This window comes from Anoplopoma fimbria, chromosome 9, assembly GCF_027596085.1.
Source record: "Anoplopoma fimbria isolate UVic2021 breed Golden Eagle Sablefish chromosome 9, Afim_UVic_2022, whole genome shotgun sequence".
Classification (NCBI taxonomy): Eukaryota; Metazoa; Chordata; class Actinopteri; order Perciformes; family Anoplopomatidae; genus Anoplopoma; species Anoplopoma fimbria.
The window spans coordinates 22,254,928-22,269,769 of record NC_072457.1 but is presented as its reverse complement, the minus strand read 5'-3'; the positions used below and the strand labels follow the sequence as shown (position 1 = coordinate 22,269,769).

Genomic DNA, 14,842 nt, shown 5'->3' with positions numbered 1-14,842 from the left:
ATATTCGTTTGAAGATAGTGGACATACCTATCTGTGAACACCAAGGTACACATCACAATTTCAATTTGACATAGTTGAAAGGAGAAAAAACAGCCAGGAGAAAAAGCGATAAGACGACGGATGTAAAATCAGAATATCAATAAAATCTCTGTATGAGCGAGCAGTTGGCTGATGGTTCTTCTGGCACTGTTTAATGAGGCTTCAGTGTCTCTGCACGGATCACCGTTTGGAGATAAACGTCAGAAAAAAGCCAATTATTTCGGCCTTTATGTTGGGCACAGAGAACTGTGGGAAAATGATTACGGGTTACCATGGCCACTTCTGGCCCGCAAAGAGAGTGCGCACACACACACACACACACACACACACACACACACACACACACACACACACACACACACACACACACACACACACACACACACACACACACACACACACACACACACACACACACACACACACACACACACAGAGGGACCTCCCCCAGGCAGCCTTGCTCCATAAAGACAGTCAATTCTTCGAGTGAAGTGACTGCAATTCCTCTACTCTTTGTAGGACACAAAAGAAAGAATGACGTCCTGTCTGTTTACCCACTGGCATGAGGAGAGGGGAGAAGGGAAGGGAAGAGGTGAAGGGGACAAATGGGTGTTCGGCCAGCAAGAGACAATTTCACAGTTTGATCAATGGAAAACACAGTGAGAGGAGAAGGAGAGGGAAGAGAGACATAAGCAAGAGACAGAGAGAGGGAGAAACAGATGGAATGAGAAGGAGATGGAGATGGACAGACGGGGGTAGAGGAAGACGAAGAAGGCTGAAAAAGAGGGACCAACGGAAATGTAATTAAAGGGACTGCATTGATAAGGGCACGTTGCTTCAGCTCCCAGTAAGATACAATCCAGGGATTCCAGTTTGAGAAATAGCTCCATTAGTTACAATCATATTATCTTTTGTCGCAACAGTCGCCAGGTAAACATTAGAAACACAGCAATCACTCTACAAAGTAATCTACCAGGAATGTGTACTTGGACGTATTTGATTGGCCAACGCAGCGAAATGGAGGACTTCTTTCACTCTTCTTCAACTTGTTTTTTTTTGGTATCCCCTGCCAACGTGCAACAAGAGACAGCAGCCAGACCCAATGATGTTGAAACAGGACAGGGGCTTCCACAAACTGTTGGAAGCAAACTATTGTCTAAAACATCATGCTGTAGCATTAAGATTTACTATCATTTGAACTAAGAAGCTCAAACCATGAAAAATAAGACCTAAAGAAAAACTTGCATGCCTCCGGCAACCAGCCATGTCTTAAACACCAAATAATATCAACCTTGAGTGCAAGAAGACATTTGTCCACATTTGACATTTGAAGAAATTTGCTCAAGGCGTTCCTCAGAAGTCACATTCACGAGAAATGGATGGAGTAAAGGACAGAAGGAGGGACAGACACCGAAAAACATGATGTGATTCAGAGTGATTCAACCTGTTTGTAGGTCTTTTAGGAATTATAAGCATATTACTGAGCCAGCTTCTACCGAGAACAGACGCAGTGTGTTTTATGAGGGAGAGTCAGACAGGAGAAGACAGATGGCCGGAAAAAAAGAAGGAGATAAGGAAGAAACGTAGAGCTTATGCAAAGGAAGAGAGGCCGAGGGAGAAGGTAAAGAGAGGGAGTGAGCTGTGATTTGAACGCTGACTGCAACGAATCAGTGAGCAGCCAATTACTGACAGTCACATTGATGGAGGAGCTGCAGTGCTAAGGGGAGATGGCGCAACAAATAAACCCCTCACATTTTGTCTCTGTCTGTCCTAGCCTCCTTCTCTCCTTCTATTCTCCTTCTTTCCTTCCTTCTGTGAAGGCAGAAGAGCTGTAGAGATAGAGATGTACCAACAGAAACCAGGCACCGGTTTATTAACTTGCTGGAAGAATTATAACTCTCTGTCTTAAGCTCCCATATTGGCTTTGACTCCTTTGTATCTTTATAGACCATTAATGCCGGCCCCTTAAAAGGTCCATTATATTGTGTTTACATACCTTACATTCCTTGAGCTATTTATATCATATTTACAAGCTTTTCACGCTAGTGTGGGTTCACGTCTGGAGAAATCTTTCTAGATAATAGCCAACATTTAAACTTGGATACCTGTCTGCTGAAACAGACATTTATTCTATTACTGGTTTGGTCTATAAAATGTCAAAAAAGTAAAAAAAAAAAAAAAAAAAAAGCCCAAGGTTATGTCCTTAATTTGTTGTTTTGATAACAATTTTTTTAACTTATTTTTGAAAAACCTCATTAAGACATTGAAATAACAATGATTTTAAAATTCAGCATGTCCTCACATTTCAGAAGCTGGAACCAGCAAATGTTGGGTACTACTAAGCGACTCCACCAATGAAAAAATTATCAAAGCAGACGTAAACTAACTTTCTGATTAATTAACTAGTCTTTTCAGTACATTATTGAATACATGTCACTATATTTTTCAAACCAGCAGCTCAAAATCTCAAATATCTTTTTACAATTATTTGAAAAATAAAAAGAGCAACTAATTGTCAAATTTGAGGAACTGGAACAAGCAAATCTTTGGCATTTTTGCTTGATAAATGAATAAACTAATTGTTTTTTCTACTCATTCATTGTACAGTATATTACCATAATCATGAATACATGTCCCTACCTTATTTCTTCCCTCCCCCCTCCTCCCTCCCACCCTGTGTTTAGCTTATGTTGTGGCTTCCTCTGTGAATGTATAAACCAATGAGGGGTGGACACAAAAGCAACTAAGAAAAAAATAAAGTGAATGTACACACAGATGCCGGCACCCCATTCCTCTCTGTCCCACTTCCAGTTGCACGCCACGACCCACAGCCTGTCAAGTGGCATGAATGCACCAATTGGCAACCAGCAGCAAAGAGCCCTTTTGACATTTTTCCAAGCTCATCCCTCACCCACTGTATCAGACAATAAGCAGCTCTGAAGAACAAGAGAGAGAGGGAGAGATGGGCGAACTCACACTCACATGCAACAATGAATTCCCCCGCCACCCAGTAGTTAGTGTGTAATGTGTACCACACAACTATTCCCTCTGAGATGCCACTCCACACCGTCCCGTTTCAGCAGTTCAGCCTCCCATGAGGAACAGCAGCAAGACAGCGGAAAAAGGTTATGAGGCAGCGAGCACTGGTGGAGATGCTTGAGTGAGACTTTGGACAAACAGCAGCAGGCTGCAGTTTGAAGGTGAAACTGAAAGTGGGGCAAGGTGAGCGTCAGGAGGGGAATTTATCACCAGACAGAGAGTCGTTTTCTATTAGGAAGACTCTCCACTTCTCAGCTGAGCTTATCTTGGAATAAGACTTCTGGGGCTCGATGCAGAGATTTGAAAAAATTTGATGTCTGAAGAAACGAGTATAGATATAAGGTAGACAGTGGAGTACTTCCACAGGTGGGACACAAACATGGTTTTGCAAGTCATGAATATGTCTCAGTTCTTGGCTATTATGTACTGAGTCAAGAAACAGGTCAAGACAAAAGATGGCGTAGGTATTTACAGCAATAATGAAAGCCTCTTTAATGTATGAATTTATGACTTTCAAAAAAACACAAGAACTTTTAAAGGCAAAATGATTGAGTGTTTCTTCCTGTATTTTTTTCTGTGTCACAGTAATATTCCTTTGTAATTTATGAGCTGAATGTTTTGCATGTTCCTGTCCATTTTTGTTGATCACAGCTCAGTATTTACGCTTAAATTTGATAATCTGAGGTATCACTTTGCAGGGCTGTGCTCCCTCCCCTTAAATTTTGATTTGACATGATTAGCTGCTCTTTTCCCAGGAAGCGAGTCTGACTTGATATGAAAACCACAGCATGCAAGAAGATATCTATCACTATTTTAATTAAAATGAATAACTACATATAGAAGTAAGGACAGAGGGGCCGAGTAACCATTCATTTCAATGAACATGGATATCAGTAATCCTATGAAAGGTTTAAGCATCTTACCAGGTTGACAAAGTCTTGGTAGCAGATCTTCCCGTCGGCGTTGCCATCGGCGAGGGCCAATAGAACTTCCAGTTTGTGGGGGTCAAGCTCAGAGCCGTGGGTCGCTAGCAGGTCCCTGAACCGCTCCGTACTGATGAAGCCCGAATTCTCTGGGTCAAACTGCAAATGAACACGAACGCAGACCATTCAAAACAAAGTGTAAATAGAATATAACAGACACAAATATGTCTCTCTATAGATTACAGGCACATGCAGTGTATCAAATAAGCACCATATTCAAATAAACATGTGAGAAGTTCATGAGCAGGCAATACCCCCCAAATGCATTAATTTCTGTGCAGCCAAACATCCAAAGCTCAAAACCATCAGCAGTGGTTTAGTCACAGCTTGAGCCTCTTCTAAATGAGCCCTAATTGCTCCAAAAAGGCCCAACTGTTGAGACGCAGCAGTAACTTTTAGCTTTGGATTTACAGCTTTGCGTTTCGCTTTGATACGACCACATTTAACCACAAGGCCGTATTTCTGCTCCTTCACAGCCTTAAAGAGGGTACAAATGTATCTGGAAAAACACCAGATATTGGGACAAAACTAAAGATATTTCAAAAAGCTGGAAATTCAAAAGGCCTTCTGAGCAGTGATCACTAAAGCACTCAAATGTGAAAAGAGCTCTGCACTTGACGTCTCTGTCCCACACACTCTTTTCTTTCCTTAGCACTTTATTTCTTGGGGCTTCAAACCTTAAGCGACAATTTGGAGTGAAAGTGCCACTTGAAAATACACTAATCTAAAAATGAACATTACGTTTGTGTTTCGTGTAGTAAACTACATCTAAGAGAGCAGATTGCAGAGAAATGAGCCAAGACACATATTATAGCCTGCTCTGTTTCTAATGGAACAGACTGCCAATAATTCTGCCTGGATTCCTAAAAATAATCTGCTTTTGATCCCATGAAACAAGGAAAAAACTGGAAAGAAAAGGCTACAGCTGTGTGATGGTGTTTGTCCATTTAACTGAGGACAAACTGGCCTAGAATACATATCAAGGACTGGAGTGTTTGATTTGAATGTCAGGTTGTTTTGTGAATGCAGGCAGAAGACAGCTGCTACTTCGATATGCGCGTTGTGTGTGAGAGTGTATGCATGGGTAGCTCTGTGTGTCTTTGTATCTGCATATTTGCAAATGTGCGTATGCGAGTAACCAAACCTGTGTGTGTAAATACAGTGCATTCATGCATAAAGATGTGACATTCAAATGTTATGAGCCGCCTGCCAGATTCCAACACCCCTGAACCAGAAATAGTGACCGCGGACGTGCACGCATGTGTGTTGCCGTACGCCGTTGTTGGCAGACGCAGAGTGAAGCCAGGCTGGCAGCTCCACCAAATGACAACGCAGAGAGGAGGTTTTGGCTCTGCCTTGTGTTGTTTTTCTCCATGTTACCTAACAGTGATAAGGCCTTTTTTGTTTAGCTGTTAAGGCTACAGTTGTCAGTATACTTTCCACTCAATGTCATCTTGGAGATCTGCTGGTTATAATCACTCACCCTTGGCCTGAAAAAATGGTTTTAAGCATCTTGTATGGCTGCAGTATTTTGGTACATGATGAGAGGATTATCTCCAAATAGGCATCCATGTTTCTGTGTGGCAAGGATGCTAATACTGTAGCAGATATAGTATGGAAGAAATATGGCATAGAATAACTCTTCAGATGTGCGATCACACACACACACACACACACACACACACACACACACACACACACACACACACACACACACACACACACACACACACACAAAGAGGTGAACATCAGTCTGTTCTATTAAAGAGGGCCTCCATCAACACCCCAATCATTCCTGTGCCTGGAGCAGGCAGTGAGTAAAAGATGGCATGACAAGCAGAAGTATGGGGGTGTGACGCCCAAACTAAAACAGTGTTGTGCCTTACAGCGATGAGTTTTGTGACAGAGTTGTGAGCTTACAGTTGTGTTACAGACATATGGGGTTGACGGATAATTTTGGTTAAAGAAATATTTGGGTACTAGATGAGAAAAATACAAAAATGTGCCCTCTTCTCTCTGAGAGGTGTTGTGTGTGTGTGTGTGTGCATGTTTTATGACCTGACGTGTGTCCTTTACCTGACGAAGTCCTTTACGACCAACAGCTTTATCTTGAGACCCACTTTTAAATAATGACAAATCGTGTTGACCCAATTCCCTCTCTATTACTGGGAGAAGAGCGAATTTGTGAAGAAAATGAATGTTCCTGATCATTTTTGCATCACCTTACATTATCTTGAAATGGAAATAAAGCCATTAAGAGGAGAAAAGCATTTGATGAATCCTAACTTTATTTATGTTTGAAGATGTTTTCATAGGTGTTATTGAAAACAAATACACATGTTAAATACTTTATAAATGAGACCAAATAAATGCATTTAGGTGGAGTTAACAGGCTCTTATTTTTTCCTCTCATCAGTATAACAAACAGAACGTTACAAGTAGGCTACAATTATCAGAACAATACAAATATTCATGCTCCCTCATGGAGCGCAAATGTGCACTGCACACAAACATTAAACAAAAGACTATTTTCATTAGTAAATTAAACACTAGAACACAAAATTACCAAATAACCAAAGGTATTGTGATTTTAGTAGAGTGGTACAGAGAAATTTTGTCATCAAAGAAAATCATAAAGTGTTAATAAAATAAATAGAGAGGCCTACATGCATGGTGAGGAACATTAAACTAACAAGATGCAGTAATTTCATGTAATTACGACTTTAAATCTTTGTCTGCAATACTTTCCCCCCTCTTCACATTGACTTATAGCTGTCTTCACTAGATTGCATCTGGACTGTGTGAAAACGTCCTTACATGTAAATATCTGGTGTGGGAGGTGTGATGACAGTGTGAGTAACATCCTATTCTGGTGCGACCTGAACATTTTATGCATTCTGGTGTGTTTGGACAAGAAAAGGCATTTGGGGATCACAAGTGTAACCTTACCACAAGTGAGCTGTTTAGTTATGACAACCGGTCTGAATATGTGCCATCTGCCACATAGTGTGCCATCTGCCACATAGTGTGCAAAAGAGGAGGAAGGAGGTGTTGCAGAAATAATAATATAACCCTATTAAACTAGACTGTATTCCTACAGTGACTGTGCACTTTTACAGCACTATTATGTTTCTGCAACGGCAAACAAACAAGAACTCCTGAGTGTGATTAAACTTGCACTGCTGAGTCCGACATTCACAATGTCTCCTTCCGTTACATATGCATGGCACACCAAAGCAACTCTCTCTCTCTCACTCACACACGCACACAAACACACACAAACAAACACACACAAACACACACAAACACACGGTGCATAAAATGTAAACTCTACTTCACAAGAAAACAACCAACCTTCTCCTGCAGTAAATCAGCCAGTTTCTGTCGAGGGCATTTTGTCATGATGACGAAGTAACGTCAGCCAGAGCCAGTCTCAGCACCATTGTGGGAGCAAAAACAATATGTTGTGTGTGTGTGTGTGTGTGTGTGTGTGTGTGTGTGTGTGTGTGTGTGTGTGTGTGTGTGTGTGTGTGTGTGTGTGTGTGTGTGTGTGTCTGTCATAATGTTTGTCACAGACTGGGGGTTGTTGTTTCTAACCAGGACTGAAGGATTACAGTCCACTCCAAGACCCTCAACACACACCTCCCCCATCTTTCTCTCTCAAATACACACACATACATGCACCCCTAAAGCCCCAGTCACCCTCTTAGCCCCGCCCCCTCACCCTACATTCATACCCCCCCCATTCCCCCCCCTCCTTCACTGTCTCCCCCTCACTTTCTCTTTCTTTAAGGCTAACACATGGGCTCCCTCACATGAAAAATAAATAGTATAATAAATTTGCCCGTTATCTTTTTTTCTGTCATTCCTGGACGCAGGAAGCCATACATTATTTTCCACACGCAAACACTCCCTCGCTTCACTTTTTGCGACACCACCGGCTTCATAGTTGAGTGAGCACTCTCTGAAGTCAACAGGCCCGCTGCTGGGCTGGAGCAGGCGGAGGGACACACACTCAACAATGGGGCCTGCGATGGCAATTTCATGCAAGGTTCACCCAATCCCTTCACTCCAATTAGTGTTCATTTCCTTTTGATGCGACCAGAGGTCCATGCAGAGAAGGACATTATATGATACAGGAACAACTCGCCATACAGGATTATTTGAGCTTCACCACAAACTGAAAACTCAAACGTGTTTAAGATTTAGGAAAAATCTCAGTTACAGGGCTGCAACTAACAGTCGTTTGTTGTTAGTTTTGTCTGATATTCATAAACCCCGAAAAGATATTCAATTTATTCTTATAGATGACTTAGAATACCAGCAAATATTTCTAATTGTAAGCTTGAACTAGTAAATTAATTGTACTTTAAAAAACTGTCTTAAATGTCTCTTATTGAATCAACGAATGCTTTCAGATTTACTTAATTGCATTGACTGTGTTACCCTTATTTATCTATATTCAATCTCTATTCATTCATATCTTTCATTGGCTGAACAAGGTCATAACAATTTTAAAAAAAACATTGGACCGCATTGGGTTACAGCATTACTTATACAAGAAGAGGATTTTCGGTAACGCAGTACTTACATACTAAGTAGTGTGTGCGTGTCGGAACATTCAATAGATTGTGAACCTTTATCGCAGCACATTTTCCATTTTCATAACCATGTTATTGTCTCTGCTCCATAAGGCTTGTTTTGCAAACAGCAAAGGGAGCGTGATGCAAATCCCTTAGATTAAAATAAGTACAAACACACAAATCCTTGTGCAGACATAATGCCACAAAACATTCACAGCCAATGAGCTTTCATATTGAGGGCTTCTCAGCAGCCTGGTGTCAGTGCGGAGGAGAAAAACAGCAGTGGGTGGGGAGCAGGAAGTAAAGGAGGGTTGGTCTGGGCGGTGGGGAGGGGGTGCAAGTTGGACACAATGCAAGGCTTTTTGTCTTCAGCCTCATTTTCATAAAGCTGAATATTAAGGATCTAGAGGGTAGGCGGTTTGTAAGGGTCACTACACAGAGAGCCTGGAGAAATTTTGTAGCATGGGCAAACATAAATTATACAAAAGGCTACAGTGAAAAACTATTTAAAATGTGATTAAACCTAGCCTGCAGGGTTAAAGAATGAGCAATCGCAATATCATTTTCAAAAGTAAGCGTGATCATACGTTCTGACAATTTTTGCTGTCTTTTCAAATCTTGTATATACTGTAAAAAAAGTATCTCACTAGCCATTAACTTGCTTTTTCGAGTAACAACCGCTAGTCAAATCCCTTAACAATTAGAAAAAGAGAAAGTCTTGGCAGGAGGTGATTTGAGATTTTGTCAACTTTTCCAATGACTCTCTGACCTCTGGTACTTTCAGTGACCTTTGACATTTGACCCACACAGTAACGAGTCACGGTTCAGCTAGTGCACTCTAAAGGGAAGAAGGAAGCATGGGGCGTGAATGAAGACAAGTCCAGAGTTAATTAAGCGAGACAGTAAGTAACTCAATCCTATCCTGGTTTACTAACAGCAAACTGGTAGACAGTCTCAAATCCTCTTACACCTACGACACACACACACACACACACACACACACACACACACACACACACACACACACACACACACACACACACACACACACACACACACACACACACACACACACACACACATCATTTTGATCATTTACTTAGGAGCTGATGTAGTGAATCACAGTGCTGCAGGATAATCGCTCAGAAGTTGGACAAAATTTTACTCTTCTCACAAAAAATCTTTTCCCCTTCATATATGTCAAGTACAACATATCAGAAGTGAGTACTTGCTTCCAAGTAATCTTTTTTTTAACAAAATAATCTACATCTAATCTACATTGCTGACGATAAACTAATTAATGCCGCATCAGCAGAGAGCAGAGCCAAAAAAAAAAAGATTCGATAACAACATCAACAACATTTGAGACAGGATGCACCCTGGGAGCTCTGGGGGAAACAGCTCAAAACATACCATGTAATCACAAACTGTTGGCTTTGAACTGGTATGAAGACCTTTGCTGTGAGTCATTCTGTCACTCTGTCAAACTGACAGGGAAGCAAAATGAAGTCATATATATCCCCTATAAAGTCCTCTCATTTTACACAGGAAAACTAATACAACCGCACATGATCATACAGTAACGGGCATTAAGAAGTCATTCAGCACCGTAACATGTGTGACCTGTATGGGAAGCAATAAACACACTGCATAAAATGAAACACATGGCTGCTGCCCAAGGCATCAGCAAAGACTTCACATTTTTTGATAATAACCTCCTCCAGGCTGAGGCGGTATAGCAGGCAAGACTGACCAATGAGCATGGCAGCACGCGTGATTGGACTGACTTGAGGGTGAGATAACGTGTAACCTAAGCAACAGGAGCTCCAATAGCCCTTGAGTTACTATATGACTATAACAATAGTGGGATAGAGGACAAAGGAGTAAATTCAGGAAAGTATAGTTGTGTGTTTGTGTGTGTGTGTGTGTGTGTGTGTGTGTGTGTGTGTGTGTGTGTGTGTGTGTGTGTGTGTGTGTGTGTGTGTGTGTGTGTGTGTGTGTGTGAAAGCATATAATGTAGGTGGTGGTGAGGGCAAAGGGCCAAAAATAAACACTGTCTTTAAGATGCAGGAGATTGCATATTTCTGGCAGCATTGTTTCATATTAACAAGCATCAGATAGGTACTATTTATATGTACAGTATATACTCTATGTGTCACGCCATAGAAAACATCACTATATTATTAATTACTAAGTCGCATATCTGAATAACAGGGTGAACATAAATGTAGGATTCTGAAAAGCTGTGCCCATCTCAAATATTTACTTTATGCTCTCTACTGTAATTTTGGGTATTAGACTGAAAAAATGTATTTCTATATTATTGGTTCTATGTATAAAATTACTGCTTTTCTTATAGTTAAATAACTGGTGTGGCAGAATCCAGTCAGCGTGCAGCCTTTCCAGCAGTATAATTACTTCCAATCCCCCCACTGAGTCAGACTGTGCACCACTGGGTTGTTGCTATTATAAGGAGCCTCTACCTGCTCAGTCTGCTGACCTACAGACAAAACAAGATATTGGATTATCTAGATATCAAGGCTCTTTTGGATACCTTCCATATTGACCTTTTTCAATTAATTCCTGTAGAATTGCAAGTCTCTAATTTGAAGTGATGCTACTGTATGAGGTAATAGTGTATTGCTTGTTATACTGCATGAAGCCAGACTAGCCAAGACAGAAGTACTGCCTTTGGTTGACGGAATAACAGCCCATTTAATGACCTGGCAGTGTCTGACTCTCCTAATGGCTTTCCCACTGCAACTGGACAGCAGGCTGTTCAAATACGACTCAAATTTTGCACCAAAGACACAGCATACAAAGAATTACAATCGCCAAATGTTCCCTACAGTAATAAATCCTTTATAAATGGGACGTTAGAGCCTTTGTTAGGAAACAGTGGAGCATGACGGTTAACTAACTAGAGCTATGAAGCCCAGGTATAAACTCAGCTTAGTTAGAGGAGTCAACACACACACACAAACATACTGGACATCCACATGTCAACTCCACAGAATGTCTTCTAATGAGCCAGTAGATGGTAACAGTAGCAGCTTCTGTTGTGCCATTGTATCACGGATAATCATCTTCAATCACTGATCAAAAGGGTGTTATTTTAATCTTCATGAATAATGTCCTTTTTCATAGCAGACATTTTGCCTCGTCATAGCAGGAAAACCACACGCTGTGGCGTAGTGGAGAGCAAGGTAGTTCTCCAATCAGAGGGTCGGTGGTTCGATACCCGGCAGGATGTGTCCTTGGGCAAGACACTTAACCCCAAGTTGCTCCCGAAGGCTTGCCATCGGTGTGGACTGGATGATGAATGTTAGTTAGAGTCTGATGGTGGCACCTTGCATGGTAGCCTGTCATCAGTGTGTGAATGGGTGAATGACATGTAATATACTACTGATTGTAAGTCATAAAAGCGTCTGCTAAATGACTGTAATGTAATGTAATGTAATGAAGAGCAGGTTCCGGGTCCTAGACTGGTTATGTTCATGATGTCTCACTGGCATGGCTTACTGGGAAACTTGATGCAACCGTGACGCTTTTACACTGTTAACTAAATTTGTTTCACTGGTGCTGTTTCTGCTGTGACAGGTGAAATATGTCTACTGTCTATATAAAGCTACTTCACCCCCATGGTACACCCACACAGGTGTCTCCACTTTGGCTTGATTGGTCCTCAGGACTATAAGACCACATTCAGACTGCACTTGATTGACATCTCTATCACACTCTCCTGTTAACTCGAGCCATGTGGGACAGATTTACAGTATAAACTATTATGTCTGTAGAGGCCGTTTTAAATACAGTCTTAACAAGTGACCTCATCTCTCATGTTCTCTTTCGTTAAGCGTATGCACTTGAGAATAGCAGCATATACTGTAGACATTCACACACCTACACCCACACACAAACACACACACACACACACACACACACACACACACACACACACACACACACACACACACACACACACATCATACATCACAACCATCATACACAGTTACTCTGCTTCCCGTAGCTTGCTGAACACAAAGCCAGAGTATTCCCTTGAAATGGAACAATTAGCAGTTCTAATAAAAAGCCAGCCTCGTTAGAGTGGGAGAAGCTCGTTAGTCTCCCCGATAATTACACTGAAGCACCAGGGAGGACAGGCATGAGCAGGGGCACCTCATACACTAGCCATCACTCACACACACACACACACACACACACACACACACACACACACACACACACACACACACACACACACACACACTTACACTCGCTCCGACATAGCAGGTACAATGGAAACACACTCACCTTCTCATGTTAATCAGGCTTTTAAAGACCGTGTCCTTAACACCAGAGGGGTTTTCCTGTTGGATGTCTTTCTTACCTCTATCTTAGTCTTTTTCTCACACACACACACACACTTTTTTTTTCATTATCGGACACAACTGAAAGAGTAATATATTGGTGCTATTGGCCACTGTAAGCTGGGAGACGCTGTGGGGTTTTGGAGCTTATCGTTGTCCCTCGGCTCATTTAGCAGACTAGTTCAGGTTGAGCAGAGTTGACAGCTTGTCGGCAGGCGGAGGCTCTAAGTGGGATGGGCGGGGCAGTGATGGAGAGGTGAACGGTCAAACAGACTGACAGCTGACAAACAGTCAATACAGTGGGGCAATCAGACATCATGGGTTTGTGTGGTGTGGGCTTTTAAGATAGCGGCCATGTGCACACAAAGTTGGCTGAATTAAAAAATGCCTCTTTTCCTATTTGTCTATCTTCTTTATTGACATCTTTCAGTCAGTCAACCACTTTGGTCCAGACTGAAATATGAAAATCAACAACTATTTGATGGATGCCATAAAAGTTTTTACAGACATCCACTGTTCTCACAGAATATATAAAAATGACTAAAGTGATCCCCTGTCTTTATCTCTAGCACCACCAAGAGATTGAAATTTGAGTATTTGTATCTACCGTAAATGTCTCTACAACTATTGTATGGATTTACAAGAAATTTGGTACAGATATATGTGGTGCCAATAGGATGGATCTTTATGACATTTGAGCGGGCCAGACTTTTTCTACATCCACTACATAAATTCTGTCATTCATGGTTCCCAGACGATACATCGTAAAACTTCAGATTTTTAGTGCCTCCATGGGGTTGACATTTGTGGTTTTCAGTGAAATATCTCTATAGCTACTGGATGGATTGCCTTGAAATTTTGTTCAGACAATCATGTTTCCCTCAGGATGAATTACAACTTTGGTGGCCCCTTAAGTTTCTCTGGAACAATACCTCAGGTTATTTCACCCAATATTTTAGAGAACAAATCAAATGAAATTCCCATCAGCCTCAGCTGTTTATGTGTTGTTCAGTGATGATAATATGCACTGTGTCTGCTAAATTCAACATGTTAGAATGCTGATGTTAGCATTAAAGCAATCATTTATAAGTCAAGATGGAACCATTTTATATTAATTCCAATGGAAACAGAAAAAGACAAATGTCAATGCGCAGAACATCTACATTGAGTACATTGTCATAATTAGCAAAGGTCTAACTGCTGAGAAAAGCTTCGTCTGTGCCACTCCTTATTAGATGGTTGCTGTAATGTACAATTGTGCTGTTTACCAACCCAAAGACAGAAGAAAAGGAAGATGGGATTTTCTATTGTTTTGGCATTTTAACAAAACCCTACCTACGCCATGTTTTCCCATCTATTTCTCCTACTGTGTACATACTTAGCTGTCAAATTAACATCCTGTTTAAGTATGGTTCAGATAATGTACAAAAAATTATTTGATTAAAAGCAACTTGTATAAACAGAAAGGGATGTGGAGCCTTGCACACACACAAATGCACACATAAACCGGCAGTGCAGTTTGTAAGAATAAAGCGGCGTGCTCACGGAGGTCCATCTGACATGAGCAAGTCTGATCTCTACCACAGTCTGTGTCTGACCTGACAGCTCCCAGCTCGGGCCAGCACTGATGATGAGGGGGTACCAGCCAGTAGCCAGTGGGTCGTTTCATTGTTCTCTGACAGAGACAGAATTCAGAGTTACTCAGACAAAAGCAGCACTGTTCAGAGGAGGAGAAGTGAAGATGCAGGAATGTTGCAGCATCTAACAATACAAACTCAAGAGGGAAATTGTTCTTCTAATTGTGCTACATGTGCGTTTGGAGGAGAGG

The 14,842-nt window shown here is 41.3% G+C and overlaps 1 protein-coding gene across 1 annotated transcript in view; it reads right to left on the bottom strand.

Moving 5' to 3' along the window:
- The window catches only part of rhbdl3 (rhomboid, veinlet-like 3 (Drosophila)), a 51,057-nt gene that overhangs the window by 16,678 nt on the left and 19,537 nt on the right, over positions 1-14,842 (bottom strand). The window contains exon 3 of the mRNA XM_054605129.1: positions 4,002-4,160. Coding sequence (XP_054461104.1) covers positions 4,002-4,160 — 159 coding nt within the window. The remainder of the gene's footprint in view (positions 1-4,001; positions 4,161-14,842) is intronic.